The sequence below is a fragment of the Phaenicophaeus curvirostris genome, chromosome 10 (assembly GCF_032191515.1).
Source record: "Phaenicophaeus curvirostris isolate KB17595 chromosome 10, BPBGC_Pcur_1.0, whole genome shotgun sequence".
In the NCBI taxonomy this organism is placed as follows: Eukaryota; Metazoa; Chordata; class Aves; order Cuculiformes; family Cuculidae; genus Phaenicophaeus; species Phaenicophaeus curvirostris.
In genome coordinates this window covers 13,330,658-13,354,142 of record NC_091401.1, presented here as the reverse complement: position 1 = coordinate 13,354,142, position 23,485 = coordinate 13,330,658, and the positions used below count along the sequence as shown (strand labels likewise).

The 23,485-nt window shown below is 41.9% G+C and overlaps 1 protein-coding gene across 1 annotated transcript in view; it reads right to left on the bottom strand.

The window, feature by feature from the left end:
• Positions 1-23,485, bottom strand: part of EPHA4 (EPH receptor A4) — a 114,699-nt gene that overhangs the window by 13,314 nt on the left and 77,900 nt on the right. Inside the window, exons 6-13 of the mRNA XM_069865080.1 lie at positions 16,010-16,134; positions 14,673-14,832; positions 13,471-13,582; positions 8,005-8,063; positions 7,118-7,231; positions 6,752-6,937; positions 1,679-1,740; positions 934-1,143 (exon numbers count right to left, since the gene is read on the bottom strand). Coding sequence (XP_069721181.1) covers positions 934-1,143; positions 1,679-1,740; positions 6,752-6,937; positions 7,118-7,231; positions 8,005-8,063; positions 13,471-13,582; positions 14,673-14,832; positions 16,010-16,134 — 1,028 coding nt within the window. The remainder of the gene's footprint in view (positions 1-933; positions 1,144-1,678; positions 1,741-6,751; positions 6,938-7,117; positions 7,232-8,004; positions 8,064-13,470; positions 13,583-14,672; positions 14,833-16,009; positions 16,135-23,485) is intronic.

Below are 23,485 nucleotides of genomic sequence, written 5' to 3'. Positions count from 1 at the left end.
CAGAATACCTTTTTCAGAGGCTTTTCAGACCTCTGCTTTTTCCACTTGCCATCTTTATGATTGAGAAATACCAAGGCTGGCTAGCATTTATACTACATGCATCTATCCTTCTCTGTAATGAACTGCGAATCCATTAAAGGATGAGTGCTGGGATTAAACTGCAAAATCTGAGTGCTGCAAACAAACTCTGCACAAACAAACTCTAGGGAGAACAGATGGAGAATGGCAGATATTTAAAAACTAAGAAAATAAGCAATTAAAAAGGAGATTTCATATACACTGACTTTTTTTTTTCCTTCACATCCATGTTAATTACAGAGGTATTTGGTACAAAGGCTGGCAATGGCCTGGAAGTTGTTTTGTGGCCAGAAGTACTTGTATTAGTACTATTCCACATGCAGCATATTAGAATGGCTTTAGCAAAATGAGTTAACACTGAGATGCTGAAATACAGATAAAACAGGAAAGTACAAAAAATGGGAATGCATGCCTCACACTTTCCCCAGTCCAAATTATTTAGGTCAAATTTATACTAGCTTGAGATAGGCGGAAGTGGATTTCTCTTTCTTTTTCATGGCATATCTACACTTGCTGAATCAAACCTCAGTGGTACCAGCAAATAATTATGTATGTCTTTAGATACCAGAAGAAATAGTAGCCCAAGTTCTTATTTTTGGTGTCAGATTCCTGTCACACACTCTACTACACTGAAGGAACCAGAAGAATATTGATGTAGCTACTGGTGTAGCAATAACACTACTTCACTTTATACCAGCTATGGGGTCTGGGACAGCAGTTATTTTTAGGTTGTGACACAGATTTTTTACTTACAACTGAGACTATTTTAAAACAAACCATTGTCACCTCCCATGCAGTCAGACAAAACCTGTGTGCAGGCAGAAAACCCACTGGACGTTTTCTTTTCCTCCTTACCCGTGTGGTATAAGCTGCTTCAGGGTCATCTTCCAGGACCCGGGACATGCCAAAGTCAGACACTTTGCAGACCAAGTTGCTGTTGACTAGTATGTTTCGAGCAGCTAGATCCCGATGCACATAGCTCATGTCAGAGAGATATTTCATTCCTGAGCCGATGCCGCGAAGCATCCCCACCAACTGGATGACTGTAAATCTGCCATCATTCTTCTGCGCATGCAGGGAAAGGTGGAAAATCACAGAGCATTAACCTAAAAGCTACACAATTGCCAGTGTTGAAACTGGCCAAGAGTATACCTCTGGGTTTCCATCTTCTCTGAAATGAAATGCAACGTTATTTCCTCACTCTCCTGACTAGTGCCTATAATTGACCAGCAAAGTAAAAATCCAGAGGTTCTGTCACACTTTCCAGTGACGCAGTATCCAGTTTGCAATTAATTGTGTTTTAATGAGACTGTAGCATTGCGATACTTTCAAAAATGGAGCATATCAGAACTGTTTCTATGAAACACGGATTATTTAAGGTCCTGCTATTTTAAACATATTTATTCTGTGTTCCTCCACTTTACATTTATTCTGGTTTTCCATAGGGGCAACACCACAAAACATAACTTCCCAAGTACTAACGTAATTTCTTTTAAAATGCTGAATTTTCAGCATCTTTCTGCAAAAACAAACCAGAACAAAAACCAGAAAATGTTTCTCAGTATAAAATCTCCTTATTTATTATGAAGAAATTACCTACCCTGAGGAAGGCATCCAAGGAGCCATTCTCCATGTACTCAGTGATGATCATTACTGGTTTACCTGGAGTTCACAGAAAGAAAAACACAATTCCTTGATGAACACCAGTGTTAATGGGATAAAAATGGTTTGCACACGATTTTACTGCCAAGACACCTGGCTTATACAATCTAATTTAATTTGAAATGCACTGAGCTTATGCCTCAGCTGTGGGGAGCAAGAGAAGAAATATTATAGGACAGAAACATTTAAAGGGCCCCATCTGGAAGGTTAACCCTTTCGTTGACTCATTGACAAGGTCTTTAACTAAAGTGGCTCCTGTTCTCTAAGGAACGTATGAACTGATAATTGAGAGCTAAGAAAAAACGATCTGTTCAAACCTGACAAAAATCTTTAGTGTAATTAAATTACTTTCAGACTAGAAAGTCTTCCTCATTCAAAATGAAATCTGTGAATGTTTTGGTCTCGTTGCCTCTTTTGAAAGATCAACACTTTAGGCAAATCGAAGCTGTCAGCAGCTGCATAGTATTCCAAGACAACTGGATTCAAGAATAAATCCAGTTCATCCTACACGTTCTTCCTCTCAACTTTCTCTGTCCTGAATTTGTATCTCGTGTCATTATTTATAAATGAGCCAAAGTCTTTTGCCTTCTGAAGTCAACCAGGGGATAAATGATTCAATGAGTTGGGTCACATGTGGGGCATAAAGAAAGCTTCAGCAGGCTTTCCACACTGCAATACAGACAGCCAGGCAGGGCAATCTGAAGAGAAATCTAATGTGATGTTAGGGACATGGGGATGCTTTTTAGACACTCTCCTGCCTAAAACAACAGCAAATATATAAATAATACTTGATGTTGTCTTTAAGAGCTTGACAAAGTCATATAACACTGAAAATGAAACCATTTGGGTACATACTAGTGACACCAATTATTTCACACGGTTAAATCATGCTGGATATTCAGCATGTAGATATTTGCAGAAATGGGTCCAATACCATAGAATCATAGAATCACCAGGCTGGAAAAGACCTCTTGTGTCATCAAGTGCAACCATTCTTATCTGCCACTAAACCATGCCCCTGAGTACCTTGTCTACCCATCTTTTAAATGCCTCCAGGGATGGTGACTCAACCATCTCCCTGGGCAGCTTTTTCCAGTGTCCAATGACCGTTTCTGTGAAAAATTTCTTTCTGACATCTAGTCTGAAACTCCCCTGGCATAGCTTGAGGCCACTCCCCCTTTTCCTGTCCCCTGTCACTTGGGAGAAGAGGCCAGCACCCTCCTCTCTACAACCTCCTTTCAAGTAGTTGTATTGATCATCTCGATTCTAAAAGTAAGCAATGGGAAATGAAGACAATTGACTGTAAGAGACTGGTTTTGAACTGTTTATCTCAACATTGCTGCCGAGCACAACATCCTGTCACAGCTCGGAAGGAGACGAACTGCCCCCAGCGAAAACCACGATATCCACCTGAAGCTGAAACAACGACGTCCTTGGCAATGCCTACCAAGCTGCACCTGCGCTGGAGCCAGGTAGAGAGGACCACCATGAACACCTAGGCATGCATGCATGGAGGACAATGAGTTCTGTGGAAATGGGCGGACTTTTTGGAGAAATCGTGGGGACTGGGGCGATAAATCGGGGACCTCCTGCTCCTCCGTTGGTGTGTGGTGCGCTGTCTGTGTGTGTGCGTGTGTGTTTTCCCCCTGGTCTTCTTGGAACTTGTAGCATCATCACCTGCACCGAGACTGATCCAATGGTACATCACTGGATTTGTGGTGGTGGTAATTAGCTGCATCTATACCATTATCTTGCTTAGGGATTCTAACTTTTCCTTTCTTTTCCTCGCTGTCCTATCGCTGTTATGAGTTGTTCTAGAAAATAAAGCTCACAAGATTGTATGGCATCTGACCTCGTTTGTGTCTTAATATCGTTCTTGGGATCGTTTAAGAACCCTCCCCGATATTGGATCAAGACAGTGGCTTATCAAAGGTCAAATGACAAAAGCCCAGTCCCAAGACGAGCACTGTTAAGTCCACCTGAAGTCAATGAATCATGCGACAATTAGTGCCAGGCTAGCACGGCAACCCTTCCTCCCAGTTTTGCTCTAGCTATAGGAACACTTTAGTTCCTTTCTAAATAAAAGGCAGTGGCCCAGAGGAACTCTGCTTTGGTACCTCCTGGAGCATCTCTGAATAGGGGAAAGTTGTGGGGAAAGAGGGGTTCAATGGACCTGTCACCTAGACTGTATATAACTCAATTCTGCCTTGGCATCAGAGGTATCAGAACCACTCTACTTCTCCTTGCTTCTGTCACCAGCAAGTATCTGCTCCAGAAAAACCAGGTATGAAAATTACACTACCATGAAATGTTGTAGCACTGAAAGCTCCCCTAATAATTTCTTCCTCAGTGTGTTTTTCACCAAGATGCTTTTCTCTTCATTTGTCAGGGATTTGTTTTTGAAGCAACCTATTTTTTATTAGAAAACAATATGCTGTATGGGCTGACTGTACTGAAAATTTTACATCATTTCACTTAGGCCAATGTGTTCGTGCAACACGTTACTTATTTCATTCATCATCACTTATTTCATCTTTTCCAATCTACCCTTTGCAGGACTGTTACTATTGCTAATTCTTCCCTTTCCCAATTGATATCAAAATGGTTACTGTTTTGGTGCCATGCAAACTGGCGTGCCTCTGAAATGCCAGTCTGGCAGGCAGACCCTTCCTGATTTCCATGAATGCAGCAGAGAAGCGATGGTATTGCATAAAGCAAGCTGATCTGCATGTAAGTCTTAGTGACCTTGGCCGAGAACTTGCACCCTTAAGGAAAGATATGTGCTAAAACACCATTCTCCCTCTAATTCACAATTGCAAGCATTCTTTGGTAGGAAGAGAAAAAAATCCAAACAAATCTGCATGTCAGATTCATTTATCCTTTGCAACTGTGATCAGAACCCTTCCACTGAACAAATACAGCTAAATGAGTTTTAATTAACCTTCCTCAATCAAAAGATACTATGTCAAAGTAGAAAGGAAGGAAGGAAGGGAGACTCCTTCAGTGCATTAACATGCAATTTCATTACTCAGGCACTTCTTTTGCAGGGGAGGGGAACAGACAGAGGAGGAGTTACCATCAGTGAGTCAATCATTAAAGTACTTGACTAGCAGCCAATAATGTATTCATGTTTTTTTGCTGCCTCTCTCAATCCCCATCTACACCACTATTTATCTCATATTTTAATTTTCAGTTTATTAAATGCATTCATTTATCATAGCATTCAGAAAACCTATGGCGAAATTGAGATGAATGTCTTCTTAAGTAGCTCTGTTTACCAAACACACCAGCTCTGAGGTAGCCAAGCTGGCTGGCTGGGGAAGCATTGTTTACTGTGAGTCAGGCAATGAAACGTTCTCAGGTTAGGCTACCACCTCCATGGTAAAAATTTCAAATAATTTTAATTCAGTGACAACTGCATTATGCAAATGCATACAGTCATTTATAACTGCTAGAGCTCAGGGGTTTCCGGCTTCATTGGGATTTTGACACAAAGATTCCCCTGTTGCCTTTCTTTTAGAGAGGTGCTAGAAAGATCCCTGTTGGTAGCAAACACTGTGGCCTGACCACAATCCCCCTTGCTTTGCTAGAACAACAAAAAGAGAGAGTGAGTCAGACCTGCAAATTTTTAACAGTGTTATCTTTTCATTTCAGTATTGAAGGAAGCCCTCAGTAAATGACGGTTAAAATTAGTCTAAATCCTTTTTTTGCCTAGCGGAATTTGTCTTGAAAAGCAAACAGCAACACAGGATAAGAGCCATTTTCAACAACTGTGAGAGAAGGCAGACTGGGAGAGGGAAACACAAATGCGTAAGTGTAAGATTTCCAGAAATATAAGTGGTAGAGCAAGCATCCACCTCACATTGACATTCAAGAGGGACAGGGTTTTTCAGTGGTATTGACTCATTAAGGTCCATTCCAACACAAATCGTTCTATGATTCTACAATTGTTTTGACAATCCTCTATGGGAAATATTTTGTTTTTCTGGTAATGTTTTACTTTTTAAACTTTCCTCCATGCCTAATTTTAATTCCTTACACTATTAATATCCTCTGTTCATGTTCATCATGCACACAGCCATCTGCGGAGAGTAAGCTCCACAAATTCCACTCTTTAACAGCAGCTCACAAGACCACTGTCTGCTTTCTTTGCCACCCCGAGCACAAGGCCCTACATCCAAAGGGTCTTTTAGGGTTAGTGTTCAGTGCCAGGCTTTGCCAACATGCTACCTCAGGCAGTTGGAGTAGAGATATCTGCACCACTGCAGTGGCACGTTATCAAGCCAGATCCAAGCATGCCTGTCTCACAAGTGTATTTTTCAGTTCCAGCATACAAAAAGCATCTAGTGAGCACTGTCATCCTATTTCTAAGGCAGAGCTCATGGCACAGTGAACACTAACAGACATAAAAAAACCCCCACAACCCAAACCAACCAAACAAAACCATCTTCCAGGTAAGTTCTGCAGAGTGAAATTATCACACCTGTAAATCAGAGAAAACAAATAAGCAAGTTTCACACTGAAACAGATTACTTCATTTCAAAGGCTTGCTCCTCACACCTGTGCTTTGTACCTTAAACATATGAGTCTGTAGTCTTGTTTTGGTATTTTTTCCCCAACCATTCTGAATTCTTTGCTCACCATCTGCTTTTGCCTATCTTGTAACAATCAGCTCAGCCTAGCAAAGACGTGAAAGATGCCTGCTTGGCATAGCAAGAAGGGGGGAAAAAGGCAATCTCTGCAGTACTAATTCCCCCTACAAAATCTTGTACAAGCTGCCTACAGATAGAGTATCAGTTGAAACCATAAACCCATTTATAGCTGACAACAAGATTAGTGACTTGTCCTGCACTGACTTCCTCCTATTAGCTATCAGTGGATCTGTTCCATCTGTCATTTCACAGGGAAAAAGGCAAAAAGGAAAAAAAAAAAAAAAAGAGGCACACACCACCACAGACTTAATTTCTCAGTGACTTCCAAATTGGTCTTGTCACGAAAATGACCTACTTACATTTAGTAACTACACCTTCCAAGTGGATGATATTGGGGTGGTCAAATTGTCCCATGATGCTGGCCTCACTCAGGAAGTCTCGCCTTTGTTTATCAGTGTAACCAGCTTTTAGAGTCTTGATAGCCACACAGATCTCTCTTTTTCCTGGTACTTTGAGACGTCCACTGCATACTTCACCAAATTCCCCTTAAGGAAAAAGGGACAAGAATCCATGATCATAAGCATGAAGCACGCACTCATGTTGTCAAACTGTTATGTCAATTCATTTGGGGGAACTGTCATACAAAAATCATAGGAAGCTATGCTTCCTAAAAGCAAATTTAAAACTATAATTACAGAAAGAAATGCAAAACTTCTGGCACTTACCCACACCAATAACTTTTTCAATCTTTATGCAGGAGGCATCAATTTCTTTGGCAAATTCCCTCACAGCTTGGTTTGGATCCTCATATGTAAAAGGATCCACATATGTTCTAACACCTGCAAGGCAGAAATGTTTTATTTGAAGTCACTGATCTACATGCTGCTGAACACAGAACATATGAGACCGAAGCCTTAATGATATACAACAGCAAAGACAGTGTACAATAAAAATGTACTGTAAGCCAGGAATGACTGATGAAGGAAAGAAGGATTAATGCATTTTCCCCCCCGATGTGATTTTTTTAATGTAAAGTTTGAATATTTCCCAATATTGATGTAAGGAATCTGGCTTTTGCCAATAAATGAGCTTCACAAATCACTTCCATCACTAAAAGGCCAATAGCCTGTCTATGGACCTGTGAGACTGAAACGTATCACGACTCCCTTTGGGGAGCCAAGAACTTCTGAACTCAAGTCCTAGGTTCGGTACTTGGATGACTGAAATAGAAGTAAAGGTAGGATTCGGTCCTGGAAGAAAGGTAGAAAATCTCACATTTTCTTTCCTGCAGGATTGCCTCTGGTCCATCCAAAAATGCCTCAGTGGAGTATTGTGAGGAAAAATCATGCTATCACTCACCAAGAACAGATGCCTTTCAGTGGAATGGAACAATGCATAAAATGATGAACCCTTCTGTCTCCTCAAAACTTTTTAAGCAGATACTGCTATTTTACCTGTTACTAAAGTTAGTTTTGAAGGGAGATGTTTGCAAGAGAGGAAAACAGAAACCTATTCATGTCAAGAGGAATGTCATCACTTATTTCCCTAGCATCAGAACATGGGACGTGCTTTATGAACCGAATCAAGAAAATCAAGCACCAATGCCTTTTACCTTGGTTCAAATGTTTCTCCTCATCTGCCTCTTGCTTGGCTTTACTGTACTTACTGCGCCTGTCAGAACAAAAAAGGCATTACAGTTAAATAATAGAATCATTAAGGCTGGAAAAGGCCTCTAAGATCATCCAGTCTAACCTTCACTGTGCCTGCTAAACCACGTATCAAAGCACCATGGCTACACAGTTTCTGAGCACCCCCAGAGAAGGAGACTCTACCACTTCCCTGGGCAGCCAGGGCAGTCAATGCTTCACCACTCTTTCAGTAAAGAAATTTTTCCTAATACCCAATCTAAACCTCCCCTGGTGCAACTTGAGGCCATTTCCTGTCATCCTATCACTCGCTACTTGGGAGAAGGGACCACCTCGCTACAACCTCCTTTCAGGGAGCTGTAGAGAGTGATGTCTGCCCTCAGCCTCTTCTTTTTCAGGCTAAGTAACCCCAGTTCTCTCAGCTGCTCCTCAGAACACTTGTGCTCTAGACCCTTCACCAGCTTCATTGTCCTAAAAATCAGTATCTCACCTTGAAACAATCCCAGTCCTTCCTGACCCACTGAAGCTTGAGCTGTCTGCCCCTACTATGACCTGTGCTCAGCAGCTGCCCAACAACAGCCCACGACACAAAGTACCCTTACCAGTAGATATGAGACTCCTCTCCTCAAGCTGCTTTAAGAGTTATTGGCATCAACAAAGCATCAAGGGAAACAGAAATCTCCATATTTGCACCTCAGCATTTAAACAAAAAAAAGAAAGCTTGCATTTTGCATACTTTTTCTTCCAATGCATAACTGCAATTCTGTGCAAAAAGAGAGGCCACATTGCTTTTTAGCCCTACCATATATGCATTTAAATGCTAAAGCTGAGGTGTCTTGCTACATTGATTTTTCAAACATAATTAGGCAAACACCAATACCAACACATTTAACTGCAACTTTAAAACTGGAAACAGTCTATTAACACAGAAATCAGGATGGTAGCAAAAAAACCCCCTGACCATCAAAAATGCAGACTGCAAGGATTTTGTTTTAATTACTGTATAATTGAAGGGAGCAAAGCATTCCTGATAGCAGAGCTCCTCTACTAATCCACTGAGTTGAAGACAAAAATGTAGTACAATATGCTAATTCTATAGATTACTTTTACTATTTCTACACCTACATACATGATACTGTATCCAGTTATGTATTTAATTAGTTCAGCTGCAAAGTCAATGGATAAGTGGCACTAAGAAAAGTTAATACCAGCAGTTAGTTTGTTAGGGAAGATATTTGAGGCATCAGCCAGATGTGGGATTTGAAGTTCCACAGCATCTGATGGCATGCAGATGCAGAGATTCGATTTGGGCTTTTACTCATCATTCATTGGAAGTTCAGAACCAGGCATAAGAACAGACACTGCCCAAGAGAAGAGCTTTATCGCTGCCCACTCTTCAGTTTGCCTGTTCCTATGGAAGTCCCCAGTCTACCAGTATGTCAGACCTTGCTTGCAATGATCTTCCTGAGTCTCACTATTCCTCTCCTGTCAGCAAAAAACCTTCCACCCATTAGCAAAAAGCATCTCACTTCCCACTCTGTGCTTGGCCTACAGGAAATGGCAGCTTCCCATCACTGTCAGCTAAAAAGCCATCTCCCAGCCTTTGTCTTTGCAGCCTTTTAGTGCTGGTTGCTAAATACATTATGCCATTAATGAAAACTCTAAATTAACCATGAAACAGAAATGGGAAAAAAAACCTGTTTGACATGTGAAGCCTACCTGATCTTTGAACCAAGCCTCACAGTTCCCAACAACATCAACAGGACTTGCATTCAGACATAAAAAGCAGGTACGTATCCAGTCATGAATGGTTGGGAATTTCTTTTCTTGATGAAAATCAATTAAATGTAAATGGCTCCAAATCCCAAGAAGAACATTATTAAAAACCACATTGGATCCAAACATCAATTTAAACCATTTATTTGCCTGAGGACTTACAGCACTGGTAAAACAGAGCTAGGTTAAATAAGAGGACTGCTTTCTGCTCCCAGGTACTGAACTGAGTAAGAAGGAGAAGGTAGAACAATATCTCACCCAGTGCTATACAGGATGGAATCAGCTAAGAGGATTGCAGATATGTTTTTGGGTGCTATATAACTTCTCTCAGAGCAAAGAAAAAAAGGAGAAAAAGGGGAAAAGAGTCTGCATTTTAAGCAGCACCTCTTCAAATTAATTTTATTACTGTTCAGGCACAGATAGGAGATACGAAACACAAACAGGCTTTGCATGAAAGCATTTTAAGTATGAAAAAAATGTTCTTCATCTTATTTTTTAAAGTGCAAGGACACTAAAACAGATAAAAAAACAACCTTCCACACTAAAATCCAAAGACTTGCAAAAAGCAAAGGGAAACAAAGGGATTACTGTTAAAGTAATATAATTGTAGCTTATTAAGTTTAAACAATACCTTCCAAACTAACTACCTACTTCCACTTCTCCCTGTGTCACCTGTTGACGTCTCCAGCTCGGCTCTGGCAGGACGCTCCTGCCTGTCATTGTCCCCAGAGCAGCGGGGGAGCCTTGCACCCTGGGGCAGCAGGGCTGGAGCTGCTGGAGCTGCTTCTCAGGGCAACTCACCTGAGCAGCAGAAGGAAGCCTTTGCCGCAGAGTGGAACCCAGTAATTACAGGGATTTGGGTGGTGGTGATGAAATAGCCGGCATTCAGGAAAAGAACACAGAAGCTTTCAGAAATGGCAGGGGTCTGAGATACAGGCAGCCCTACAGGTGGGGTTTGGTGATGAAGAGGAGGTAATGATGGAGGGTATTAATTAGCACATGCTGAGGTGAAAGGTGAAACAGAACGACCTGGTGCCACACCACCGCTCCCACCTCTTCCTCCCCAAACAAAATTGGGGCTGAGGTGCTGCAGTGCTCAGGCACTGGGTTGGCAAGGCATCTGGCTCAACACCATCAGCTAAACATGGGCAAACATGTCCTGCTCTTTATGGAGCAGATGATAAAGCAATCTATCAATTAGAAGAATTTCTGATACAAGGTTTTAGATGACCAGAGGATCCTGTAAGGCCATCTTACTCACTCCACCCAAGCCCTTTTGAAAGGGGGCTCTTTCTGTTCTGTGCTTGCCCAGCTCCTATCTGAGAAATTCTAGTTTCACTCAGTTTCTGCAGGACAGGGTTTAGACACGCTCATGCTACCTCCTGCACTCTGCTCTAAGGATACACTCATCTTCACTCCAGAGTAACTTTAAACTAACATTTAGGCAGATTAGTTCTCTTGTTAACACAAATGCTGTGGTCGCAGGATGAGCTTGAGCTGCCTGAAGGCAAAGTCCTTTGACAAATTTTGTAGTAAAGATGAATTCTGGTATTTAAGCAATGATTTGAAAAAATGTAATGCTAAATTTGTAGCAATAACCCAGGATTCAAAAGTGGGCACCTACAGTGTATGTCCAGTTCCTACGTTTGGCTCATGGCTGCAGAGGGGGTGGGTTTGCAGGCCAAAGCACAGTTCTGATTGTACAGATACAATCTTTAGATCACAGCTAGATTACAAAACCTCCTCAGGGGGACTGCATGAACAGAGAAGCTTTTTCTCATCTGAAGTAATTTTGGAACAAAGTATAATTATTTTGCTATTAACTTGTGCTGCTGTAGGAACATCACGAAATATCCCCAAAGCCCACACCTCTGAATGACATTGGTAAAGTGGTTAAAATCGTTAAGAGTAATAGTGAATATTAAAGTAGATTTTGTTTATTGAGAGCTACTCACAGCTGCTGGAGAGCTGTGTATTGAGGAAAGCCATTAATTAGCAAGGCACCATGCATTATTATGCACAAAGCTGTTTCACTGTCCTAGTATTTCATTCATCTTGCTATGTCTTTCCCCTTCTGCAGCCTCTCTCAGACCTACCAGTGCAGAGCTGTGGGACATCTTCCAACCCATGGCCACCAGGATGCTTTTATCCCCACTCCCACCAGTTCTTGGACCAGCCTTTTGTCCCTACTGCCCACCTGCTCTTTGTCATGGCTTTGTCCACGCTGAACACTTGTGGGCAGAGAGAACTGAACAGACAACCTGAGTGGTGAGAAGACCTGGCTAAGTGCACACCTGCCTCCAGTGTGTCTGCAGCTACCTGGCTCCAGGCAGCCTTTCCTTTGACAGCTTTATAGCCAATATTAAAGAGAATCAATATGAGGGCAAGGGGTTGACATTTCATTTTCTAAAAAGTGATCCATTGAAGGCCAATCACTGAGTAATGTTTATCAGCCTTGGGAGGTAACCTTTTTTTTTATAGGGGGAGGAGGGGAAGGAATCATCTCAAAGCAGCTCTACAGGCTCAATTCTCCAAGGTGGCGACTCATAATTAGAAATCCAATGTATCCTGCTATCAATCCTGCCTTAAATAATAAAGTGATCAATAAAAGCAGAGTGGATTAAGTCATCAAGCTTACTGATGCTATTTTCTGTTGCAATGGCTTTTAATAAACCTGTATCTCTGCATTACATTTTCATACGTTCTGCTCTTCTTTCTTCTTGCCAGCATGGAGGCTTTGAGTTGAACACCCACAGAAAGCTATAACGATGCATGTCTACTTTCCAGATATTACAGTCATAGTGACTTAACTGCTCTTTAAGACAATTTAAAGCAAGACAGCAAATCAAGAGGAATTTGTGCACATTTATGGCTGATGCCATTAAAGTGATCAACAAAACGTGCATCACTCAGATCCCAGGCTTCAGATGCAGTAATGATACATCCAGTTTTATCTAAGGATTACACTGAAGCAAAATCACACTGATCTTTTTAAATTAGTCTGAACACAAAGATGAAGACAAACACTCATGCTGGGTTTCTGCTACACTGTCCTCCCCTTCACAGGATTGTTCCTGGTGCCTGGATTGAATTCAGGAGAATGAACATGTACTTGGTAGAAGATTATGGTCCTGCTCTGATGAAATAACCATTGATCCAGTCTGCCGTGTTACTGCATATGATGCTAAATGACTGTAGTTTCTGGTTTACAGTCACAGCCACTCACGCTGGAAGGACTACCCCAAAAGACTAATGAAGACTCACGCAGACTACCACAAAAATCACTGATGGCTTAGTTCACACCATTGTAATTGTTTATTCCCTGTGTATCAGCAGTCAGTCCAAGAAAATCTACTGTACCCATATCCATTGAACTTAGCTCCAAATTACACTAACCACAAATCCATAGCTGGCTTGCTCCTCAATGCCAGTTATTGGAATCAGCTTTGCATTTGAAGGGCAAATAGAGCTGGAACTACTACCATTAGATCGCATACTGCTTGGTACTAATGTCGAGAAGATCAAAGATACTGAGAGAAGGCTTGTAATGCAAATGTACTGTTTATGATGCTAATCAAAGAATTTAGCTTTGTTTGGAGGAGACAAAAAGTTCCCTCATGAAAGAGAGAGGGGGAGAGAGAAGCTTAAGTTCTTACCTCCTACTGATGACAAAGGCTGCAATGAGAATGACCACAAGAACAACACTGCCAGCCACTGAAACAAGAAGCACTGTGGGATTGGTACCATCACCAATGATGGGGGAAGGAACTGGAAACAGAAAAGGGAGCATTAGTGTCAGATATCCTCAAAAAATACAGAAAAAGGAGCATTAGTGTCAGATACCCTCTCAATGAGGCTTTCTGGGGTGTGAAGGCAGTTTAGAGTAGCACTCGAGCCTACTTTCAGGCCTTTATTATATAGTCATTTGACACAATTTTCCAACAAGACACTAATTAGCCGAAGACATGATGTTTGATAATGATTTGGGGAACTTTAGATCACTGGGAACAAGGACTCCCTTTCCTTTTCCCCTTCAGTGTTGCTCAAGGGTATAATGGCTATTTTTTTTTGCCTTTCTAATTGCTTTCCACTCTTCTTTCCTCCTCCTTTTTCTCTCAGTGGGGCCAGATGATCACTCCCCAGTTGACACAAAGAGAATAAGTTATTTTAAAATGTCTTCCCTCTTCCTGTTGGACTGATTATTTTCAGCTGTTAACATCCTGAAGGATGTTTCCACTAGCTGCCATGACCTTAAATTGATATAAACAGAGCAGTATGTTCAAAATAAGACAGACTTGGTCCCATTGCCTTCCTGCCATCAGAAAGCAAATATTTTGGGGTCTATGTTTGGAAGTTTCATTGAGCAAAGTGAAAAACTCTACTGAAAACGTAATTTGAACATTCAGTCTTCATATGACTGCCTAAGGAAAAGTGCAAATATGTGAGCTAACGTACGACACCTAATTGACCTATGTCAATAGTTAGCAAAGGCGAGGTTCTATACTTCTACAAATGAAGTATTCCAAAAGACATGCAAACATCTACATTTACAATAAACAACGTAGGTGCAAAAATCTCTCAAGCGTCAATGGCTTCCAAGTGTTTATAAAGTATGTGTCTCCAATGCCACACTGACGTCTCTCCATTGATAGAATCTAGAATGTAAAGTAGCCAAAGAGATCTCTTGGGTCAAATCCATGGAATTGCTAACAGTCATGCAGCCACGAAAGAACATTTTCCCCGAATAGACACACTACAGTCCAAGCACTCAATGGGAAACTCCCAACACACAGCTCAATTACATCTGCACTCTTTGCTTGAGGAAAAAATAAAAAGCAATCATTGGGCATGTTATTACCTGTGTTAGTTGTGAACTCAAACGGTCCACTGAAGTCTCCGTATCCCGCTGCTGTCCTGGCCCGCACGTGAAATACATATGAAGTCAGGGGGTTCAAGCCTTTGATGTCAGTATTCCTTGAGGCTGTCTTCACAATGCGATAGCTGCGCTCATTTTGGTCCTAACAACAAAAGAACACAGTGGTGGATCAAGTGAAAATGCCTCACTGCACTGTGAACCGTGGAACCCCACTTCCTTGCCAAAACTGTCATGATGAAAGAAGATGAGTAACAGCGATGGAATTCTCAAAATACATCCCGAGGGCTCCTGCTGTCAGCCTTGTTCAATACCCCTAGCACTACATGCTGCACAGAGCTCTAGAGAAGCCAAAAAAGGATGATGAGGCAGTAGGTATGACGCTCATATATATCACTGATTGTTTAAGAGATCACACAATGAAATCCTTTGGAAAATAGCCAAGCCTTCAAACAGGATCCTCTTGATGAACAAGAAACGTTTTACTCACACATGCTGGCACTTTCTCTTTCTCCTTGCCAGCCAGGAGCCATCTAAAATATTATAAAAACGTATCAAGAAAGAAAGACTTTGAAAATGCCTCCAAAAAATTCCATTCGTAAAAGTCGTTCTATTTTTTGCTGGAAAATTCATCAGAAAATGTAATAATCTAGCTTCCCTGAAAATCAGATGTCTTCTTCTGTATGTGTTAGGGAAGCAAATAAGTGATTATCTTTATTAAAAAAATGTAGAAGGATGCACGTGCATGGGAGAGAGAGCACTCACAAGCAAGAACAGGTAATTGCTCATTTTTGCAGAGAACCTTCAAAGAAAATTGCTCTTTTCATAGTTCCATACTTGAGAAGTTATTTGTAGGAATAACATCTTCCCCTAACTTGAAAAATATGAAGAAAGTAATTTTCTTTTCTATTCTCTATTACAGCCATCCAGCCCACACTATCACTCTAAGCAGTTGCTATTGGCAAACAGATCTTATTATTATTACTGTGTTAAATACTTCATTATTATAGTTCTATCTATGAAGTAAAGCTAATGCCTCACTTCTGCCCAACATTATCGATTCTCATTATAAATATGCTTGCTACAAAAGCTCAGACCCTAGGTAGGAAAAAACCCAAAATAAACTTGTACCATGCATCTGAACAGCCCATGAGTCTTATTCTTTCAAGCAACCATTCAAGCGCATTAAATCCTTAATAGGATTTTATTAAACTGAATCTGTTTGGTTTCAAATGATGGAATCCTATCTGAACTGTAATGGAATGCAGTAAAAAGCTCTCCCCAACCCCAAAACTCCCTGCTTGTCCATTTTTGAACAGTACCTTTTCATAGTATTTGACTTCGTACTCCAAGATGACTCCATTTGGCCTGTCAGGTTCCAGCCAAGCCAAAGCAACGCTGTGCCTTGTTATCTCCTTTGCCTGGATCAAAGCAATTGGGGACGGAGCTGCCAGAAGGAAAAAAAAAATTATAAGCAATAATTTAGTTTTAATAGGGAAGATATATTTTTAATCACAGCTTTCACAATATGAACCCTTTCAGAAATTGTGTTTTTCTTGTGGGGATCTGGGGGTCAGAAGCATTACTTATTTTTCCTGTTTTCTCTAACAAATTTCCATATAATCCTCTCTAATAGAGTCTCTTCTTGGATTTTGGGCAATAATAGACAAGTAAATTTTGAAGTAACAATACAGTTGTCTAAACAATGCAATGTTCACGATGCCCAGGTACAAAACCTCTGTAAGAGGCTAAGGTATTAAGAGTCTGCCTTATTTTGGTCTTTTGTTAGGCACAATGCATAGATTTATACCTTTGATTTGGTCCACAGTGACCTCCTTCTTCCATCATCTAAAACTAACTGATGTTACTTCATTAGCTATGTGCTTTATAGGAACTATGAAATATCTGAAGGATCAATCCACTTTTCTCTAAAGCTGAGACATTATTGCCACTGAATTAAGACCAGAATAAAGCTGAATATGTACGAATTTGGACCCACCCATGAAACCCAGGAAACGTATATTTCTTTCAAGAGTTTGTGCCTTCTAACTCACCCTTGCTTACACCTGGACTGAGTCTGGAGCAGTCCCTGGACAATGAGGAGCTGAGCACCCTAGGGCCAGATTCCAGCTTTGATAGCTCCTTCCCAGCCACAAGACATCAGAGAATGTTCCATTGTGTACCCAACTGGCATCATCTGACCCTGTCCCATGTGTCACAGTATTGATGCAATGAATAGAAAAAGCAGGATTACACTGCCAAGGGTAAGGACTGCATGATTTTTGGAAAAACTCTACCTAGTAACAAGCTAAACTCAAAGATCGTTTAAACTGTATCTGCATGCAGTAATAAGGGCTGCAATGAAGAAGATAATGGCAAACATCTCATTGTGCACCCTACACTTTCAACAGAGCCCCTGTTAATGCTGAAGTTCAGGTTTTTGACTGGCTGGAGGACAATGCATTCTCCCTCTGACTGTGATAGCAGCAGATTCATGGCTGCGCTGGGGGAACGGGTTTTCTGAAGATTTATGAACCCGGCTGCCCCTTTCTTGCTGTTGTGTTGCTGTGTGGTCACGTCTCTAGCCAGCTGTTATCAAGCTCTTTTGATGCTGACAATAGCTGGTATAAATGGCAGAGTCTCCAGGGATAAAAAGGGACATTCATGAAATTTTTAATCTTATCTAACAAAGCTGTCCTGTATAACCAGAGATTAGAGGTCTTCCTAAATTGAATATATTTTTTCTTTTGTCCCTTAGAGCTGTAGCCATGTTGCTCTTTATTTCCCCCTTTCCCTTTCTTTTTGTTTCTTTTTCTACCCTTAACTTTGGGATGACGATCCATGAAAATGTTAGAGAGTGAAAAGTATCCTTGAGACATGTATCCTTGAAAACTACCAAGACAGACAAATAAATAAAACAGTCACAATAAATGATAGGAAAATTGATTGTTGAAAGCCTCAAACCTACTTGACCATATCAGACAGTTCTGATGGAAGCGAAAATAACCAGTAGACGCTGCGCAGTCTCAAAAGGGTGTTTCCTCTTGATGTGAAGTCATCAGGGTGCTGCTTCCCGATTTACTATTTGACAGTTTGGCATCTCTGTTAGAAATGCCTCCAGAACCTTTTTCTCTCTTTTTTCCTTGTCTGTCTCTCACACAAAAAGGCAAATACTGGATGACAGAGGGGACTATAAACACAACCAACAGGGAGGGTCCAGGTGTGCTCCATCCAGTTCTATCTGTGGCATGACTGGGAACCTGCTTAATAACCTCACAGGTCCTCAACAGATTTTTTATTTTTTTTTCTCCTTTGCAGAAAGGATACCACTCAGCTAATAAATTAGGAATCAGATTTGTTACCCTGAAACACACACATGTGCGACATTACTGATAAACCAAGTGGAGAGAAATCTTCTTAGTTAATTGGTGCCTCATGCAGGGCAGACAGGCAATTCTTTTTACTGAAAATCTGTCACTTATTCTGCTCTGAACTCAAGAATTGTAGAGAGAAAGCTCACTTTCTTTCCTTTATGCTCCTTTTAACCTCCTTGGTTTCCCATTTCATTTCTGCAGGTATTTATATTGGAATTTAGTGAGGCCTTCAATATTAGGCTAGTAAGTGCTGTATGAGAACATGTTTCTCCTCTGTTATAAAATGGCTATTTGCAGCAGAAGAATATACATCTATTAAGTACCCCTGCTTGTGAAAGATGCTAAGCTTTATATAGTTTAACAAGGGCTTTCTCACATCTCTCAAAAATGGACAGCTAATCTTAGGCATTACATCATACCTGAATAAACCACCTGCTCGTGATCTCCAGGACACAAAGAGGACTTGGGCATAAATTCCTTTGTCACTGCTTACAATTACAATTGAAAGAATGATCTTATTTATCCTTTCCTGTCCTTCATATGCAAAATCACCTTACTTAACTTTTAATCTCTTCTTTCCTCCTGTATTCTGCAGATGAGGAATTTGTTTCTGTGGTGTTTTCTTCTGTTCTGACTGTACATCCTGCCCCTCCATATGCTATACAGAAATCTTAAGAGTGTGGAAGTCCAACTACAGGATGAAGGACCAGAACTGCAAGAGGCCATCCAGGATCTATTTGACATCTTTGCAGCACAGATCTGTAAGGGTTTATGCAATAGAATGGTGATCTACAACTCTGTGGATGTGGAGGAACTGGGCTTGGTAACCACATCCACATGGAGTACTACAGTTATCCCACTGCATGGATAAAATCCTCCATTACCAATTCTCTCTTACTTCTGCAAATACCCCAACAAATAGGTTTATTTGTTTCCTTGTTTTGCAGGATTCACCAGCTGACCTGAGCAATTGAATGACTGGGCTTCTGGAAGAACAACAAGTCTGGGACATATATTATCAAAAGTGCATATGAGTCTAGTCAGTAGCATCTGGGACAAAGAGGACATCACCGCTACCAGCGCATCAGGGCACTGCAGGCAGCAGTTACAGCTTTCTGGGTGAGTTTGGGTAGGATATTGAAATTCCTTGTTCATCTGCTGTTTGGTTTTAAATTGCCTCGTAGGGATATTGTGAAGATAAACATGTAACAGGCTGTAAAACAATGTTTCGATCATAAGCAGAATAAAAGACAGAATTTTCTCTTATATGGACATGGACTGTTCATTATGTATACACATTCCTACACAAAACATACTGAGGATAGCTTTATCAAAAAGAATAACGTACACAATTAAGACGTTTGCAATAAGATCACTTTTGAAAGAGACTGGGAGATCGCTTTTTCTTTCATTTTTGCACACTCCTCCTCCCTGCTCCCTGATATTTGGAAAGAAACACTAAGCAAAAACGTGTTTCTCAAACATCATTGCTTACCACAGCAAGTTTTTCTGCCACATGTGCACGGAATGTACATACCAAGCACCAATTCTACCAGAACAGCCACTTCACAGGGAAGAATGATGAGGTATTTTGGTGTTTAAAAAGGGGTCCCCTTGAACAAAAGCACCAAGTGTAAGCACCCTAGTTCAAAGCTGGGCAGTCAGTCTCCCTTAAAACCCCACTCCCTACTGATGTGAATGTTGCAATTTTCTTTTATCTACTTCCTTAGTAACCTGCTATTAAACACCTACTAGCAGTTTTATTACAGTGGTTCTGAGCTTGTGGCCTACAGAGAGAGAAAGAGCACAGATGCACTACAAAAACTTCACCCAAATGCCATAAAGCCATATCCCAAGGCTAATATGTGCTGAATTATAACTGTTTTAAGGCACTTCAAATGATGGCAGAAGCAGAGTGTCAGTTTTTCATTACTGTTTCAAATTAGGGAAGGGGGAGACGGGAAAAAAAACAGGAAATAAATAGATGCAATAAAGTCTCCGGCATGTAGGCACCCATGCGTGAAAACAGCCCTTTATGGAACTACAACCCATGAGTACTCAGATATCAAAGATACACAATGCCCAGTGTTTTAGTGAAGATGCCTTCTTAACCACAGCGGGGTTTACTTTCCACTCCCCATGATTTGAATTTAAATGGCTCATGTTTACTCAAGGGGTCTTCCACTGATTGAAAAATATACCAACAGTTTGTACATTATCTCAGCTAAATTCTAATAACACATTTAAATTTAATTACTTGAAGCTTAGGGGTTTTCATGCTTTTCTTTTTTCCCTCAGTTGCACACAACAACATTTATTTGTTCTTATCAATGGTTATGTGCTTTATCAAGTATCAAAATTAAATGCTTGAAAGCACTAATGATGTTACTATGATTAAGGGGTTTTACCTTCCAGGGTAGATACTAAAAGCTTGCTCCACTATTAATTGCTTTAAAAAACCAACCAACCAAACAAAAAGATTCCTGAGAATCTAACACCAAAGAAAATTCCTCTTAGAAGTGAAAACAAGACAATAAAAGTCTCTGGTGAACAGAGAAGGCCTTGTAGGGAATGTGGCGGTAGGTGGACGCCTAGGACTAAGCGACCATGAGATTATAAAATTTTCTGTTCTAGGTGAAGTGAAGAGGGTGGTTAGCAAGACGGTAACATTAAATTTCCAGAGGGCAGACTTTGATCTCTTCAGCAGGCTGGTTGGTGAAGTCTCATGGGAGACAGTACTCAAGGGCAAGGGAGCCCAGGAGGGCTGGGAGCTCTTCAAAGGGGTGGTCCTAGCAGCTCAGGAGAAAGCCATCCCCGTGGTCCGGAAAAAAAGCCGGCAGGGGAGAAAGCCAGCTTGGTTGAATAGAGAGATCTTGAGGGATATCAAGAAGAAAAGAAATGTTTATGGCCTCTGGAAGAAGGGACAGGCCTCTTGGGTGGACTACAGGAGGGAAGTGAGATTGTGTAGGGAAAAAATCAGAAGGGCTAAGGCTCAGCTAGAAATTGGATTGGCCAAGTCAGTGAAAGATAACAAAAAATCTTTCTACAAATATATAAATAATAAAAGGCGGACTAGGGAGACCATACAGTCCCTATTGGACACAGAAGGGACAACAGTAACAGGGGATGAGGAAAAGGCTGAGGTACTTAATGCCTTCTTTGCCTCAGTCTTTAGTCGTAAGGAGGGTCGTTCCGCCTGTGTACAAACCCAGGAGCTAGAGGAGCATAATGAGGCTCCCATGATCCAAGAGGAGGTGGTCAGAGCCTTGCTAGCCCGACTGGACAGTCACAAGTCTATGGGGCCGGACGGGATTCACCCTAGGGTACTGAAGGAGCTGGCGGATGTGCTGGCCAAACCCCTTTCCATCATCTTCCAACAGTCCTGGAATACTGGGGAAGTCCCACTGGACTGGAGGCTGGCTGATGTTGTGCCCATCTACAAGAAGGGCCGCAGGGAGGACCCAGGAAACTACAGGCCTGTCAGTCTGACCTCAGTGCCAGGGAAAGTCATGGAGCAGGTGATCTTGAGTGCTATCATGAAGCACATGCAAGAGAACCGGGTGATCAGGCCCAGTCAACATGGGTTCACAAAAGGCAGGTCTTGCCAGACTAACCTGATTGCCTTCTATGACAAAGTGACCCGGCTACTGGATGAGGGAAAGGCTGTGGATGTGGTCTTCCTGGACTTCAGCAAAGCCTTTGACACAGTTTTCCACAGCGTTCTGCTTGAGAAACTGTCAGCCTCTGGGCTGGACAGGCGCACGCTCTCCTGGGTGGAAAACTGGTTGGATGGCCGGGCCCAGAGAGTGGTGGGAAATGGTGTGAAATCCAGCTGGAGGCCAGTGACAAGTGGGGTTCCCCAGGGCTCAGTGCTGGGTCCAGCCCTGTTCAATGTCTTCATCAATGACCTGGATGAAGGCATCGAATGCACCCTTAGCAAGTTTGCGGACGACACTAAGCTGGGTGGAAGTGTTGATCTGCTGGAGGGAAGGGAGGCTCTGCAAAGGGATCTGAACAGGCTGGACCGCTGGGCAGAGTCCAATGGCATGAGGTTTAACAAGGCCAAATGCCGGGTCCTTCACTTGGGGCACAACAACCCTGTGCAGTGCTACAGACTGGGAGAAGTCTGTCTAGAAAGCTGCCTGGAGGAGAGGGACCTGGGGGTGTTGGTTGACAGCCGACTGAATATGAGCCAGCAGTGTGCCCAGGTGGCCAAGAAGGCCAATGGCATCTTGGCTTGTATCAGAAACGGCGTGACCAGCAGGTCCAGGGAGGTTATCCTCCCTCTGTACTCGGCACTGGTGAGACCGCTCCTCGAATACTGTGTTCAGTTCTGGGCCCCTCACCACAAGAAGGATGTTGAGGCTCTGGAGAGAGTACAGAGAAGAGCAACAAAGCTGGTGAAAGGGCTGGAGAACAGGCCTTATGAGGAGCGGCTGAGAGAGCTGGGGTTGTTTAGCCTGGAGAAGAGGAGGCTGAGGGGTGACCTCATTGCTCTCTACAACTACCTGAAAGGACGTTGTAGAGAGGAGGGTGCTGGCCTCTTCTCCCAAGTGACAGGGGACAGGACAAGAGGGAATGGCCTCAAGCTCCGACAGGGGAGGTTTAGGCTAGACGTTAGGAAAAAATTCTTTACAGAAAGGGTCATTGGGCACTGGAACAGGCTGCCCAGGGAGGTGGTTGAGTCACCTTCCCTGGAGGTGTTTAAGGCACGGGTGGACGAGGTGCTGAGGGATATGGTTTAGTGTTTGGTAGGAACGGTTGGACTCGGTGATCCGGTGGGTCTCTTCCAACCTGGTTATTCTGTGATTCTGTGATTCTGTGATTCTGTGAAAGATATTCTCTCAATTGGGATAAAACACATTTAGGAGAACCTGGCACATTTCAGGTTTCCTCTTTGAATATTTACCTTGTAATTTTGTGGGTTTCTGCATAGGATTTTGTAAATTATATTATCAAATAACCTCACAGCAGGAAAAGGATATAAAAACCAGAAAATCAAGTATGCTTTTAATCATTTCTAAAGGCCACATTTCTCCAGACCAGATTCTGGTAATTCTGTTCATTTAAGAGAGTAACTTACTCTCCTAACTGTCGTACTGGCTTCATATCAAGCAAAGGGAGAAGCATCCAGCCCTACTTAGTTACATGTACCAGAATAAATTAAAAGAAAAGCAGTTCTTCTCTTCCCTAAAGTGTTGGTGTTCGGTTCAGCTTCCTGTGGATCCCTTGGGCCGTACTCCCACTCCTCTCACTTGGCCAGGCAGGAGTGCTCCAAGAGCATTCTGAGCACTCCTGGCGAATGGCTTTGCAAACAAAGCAGAATGCATTTTAGCATGACCAAATTTCCAACCATATGCATCGCATATGTATAAGCCATGTATGCACATAACAATAGGCAGATGAAAGGCTTCTGCACACGTG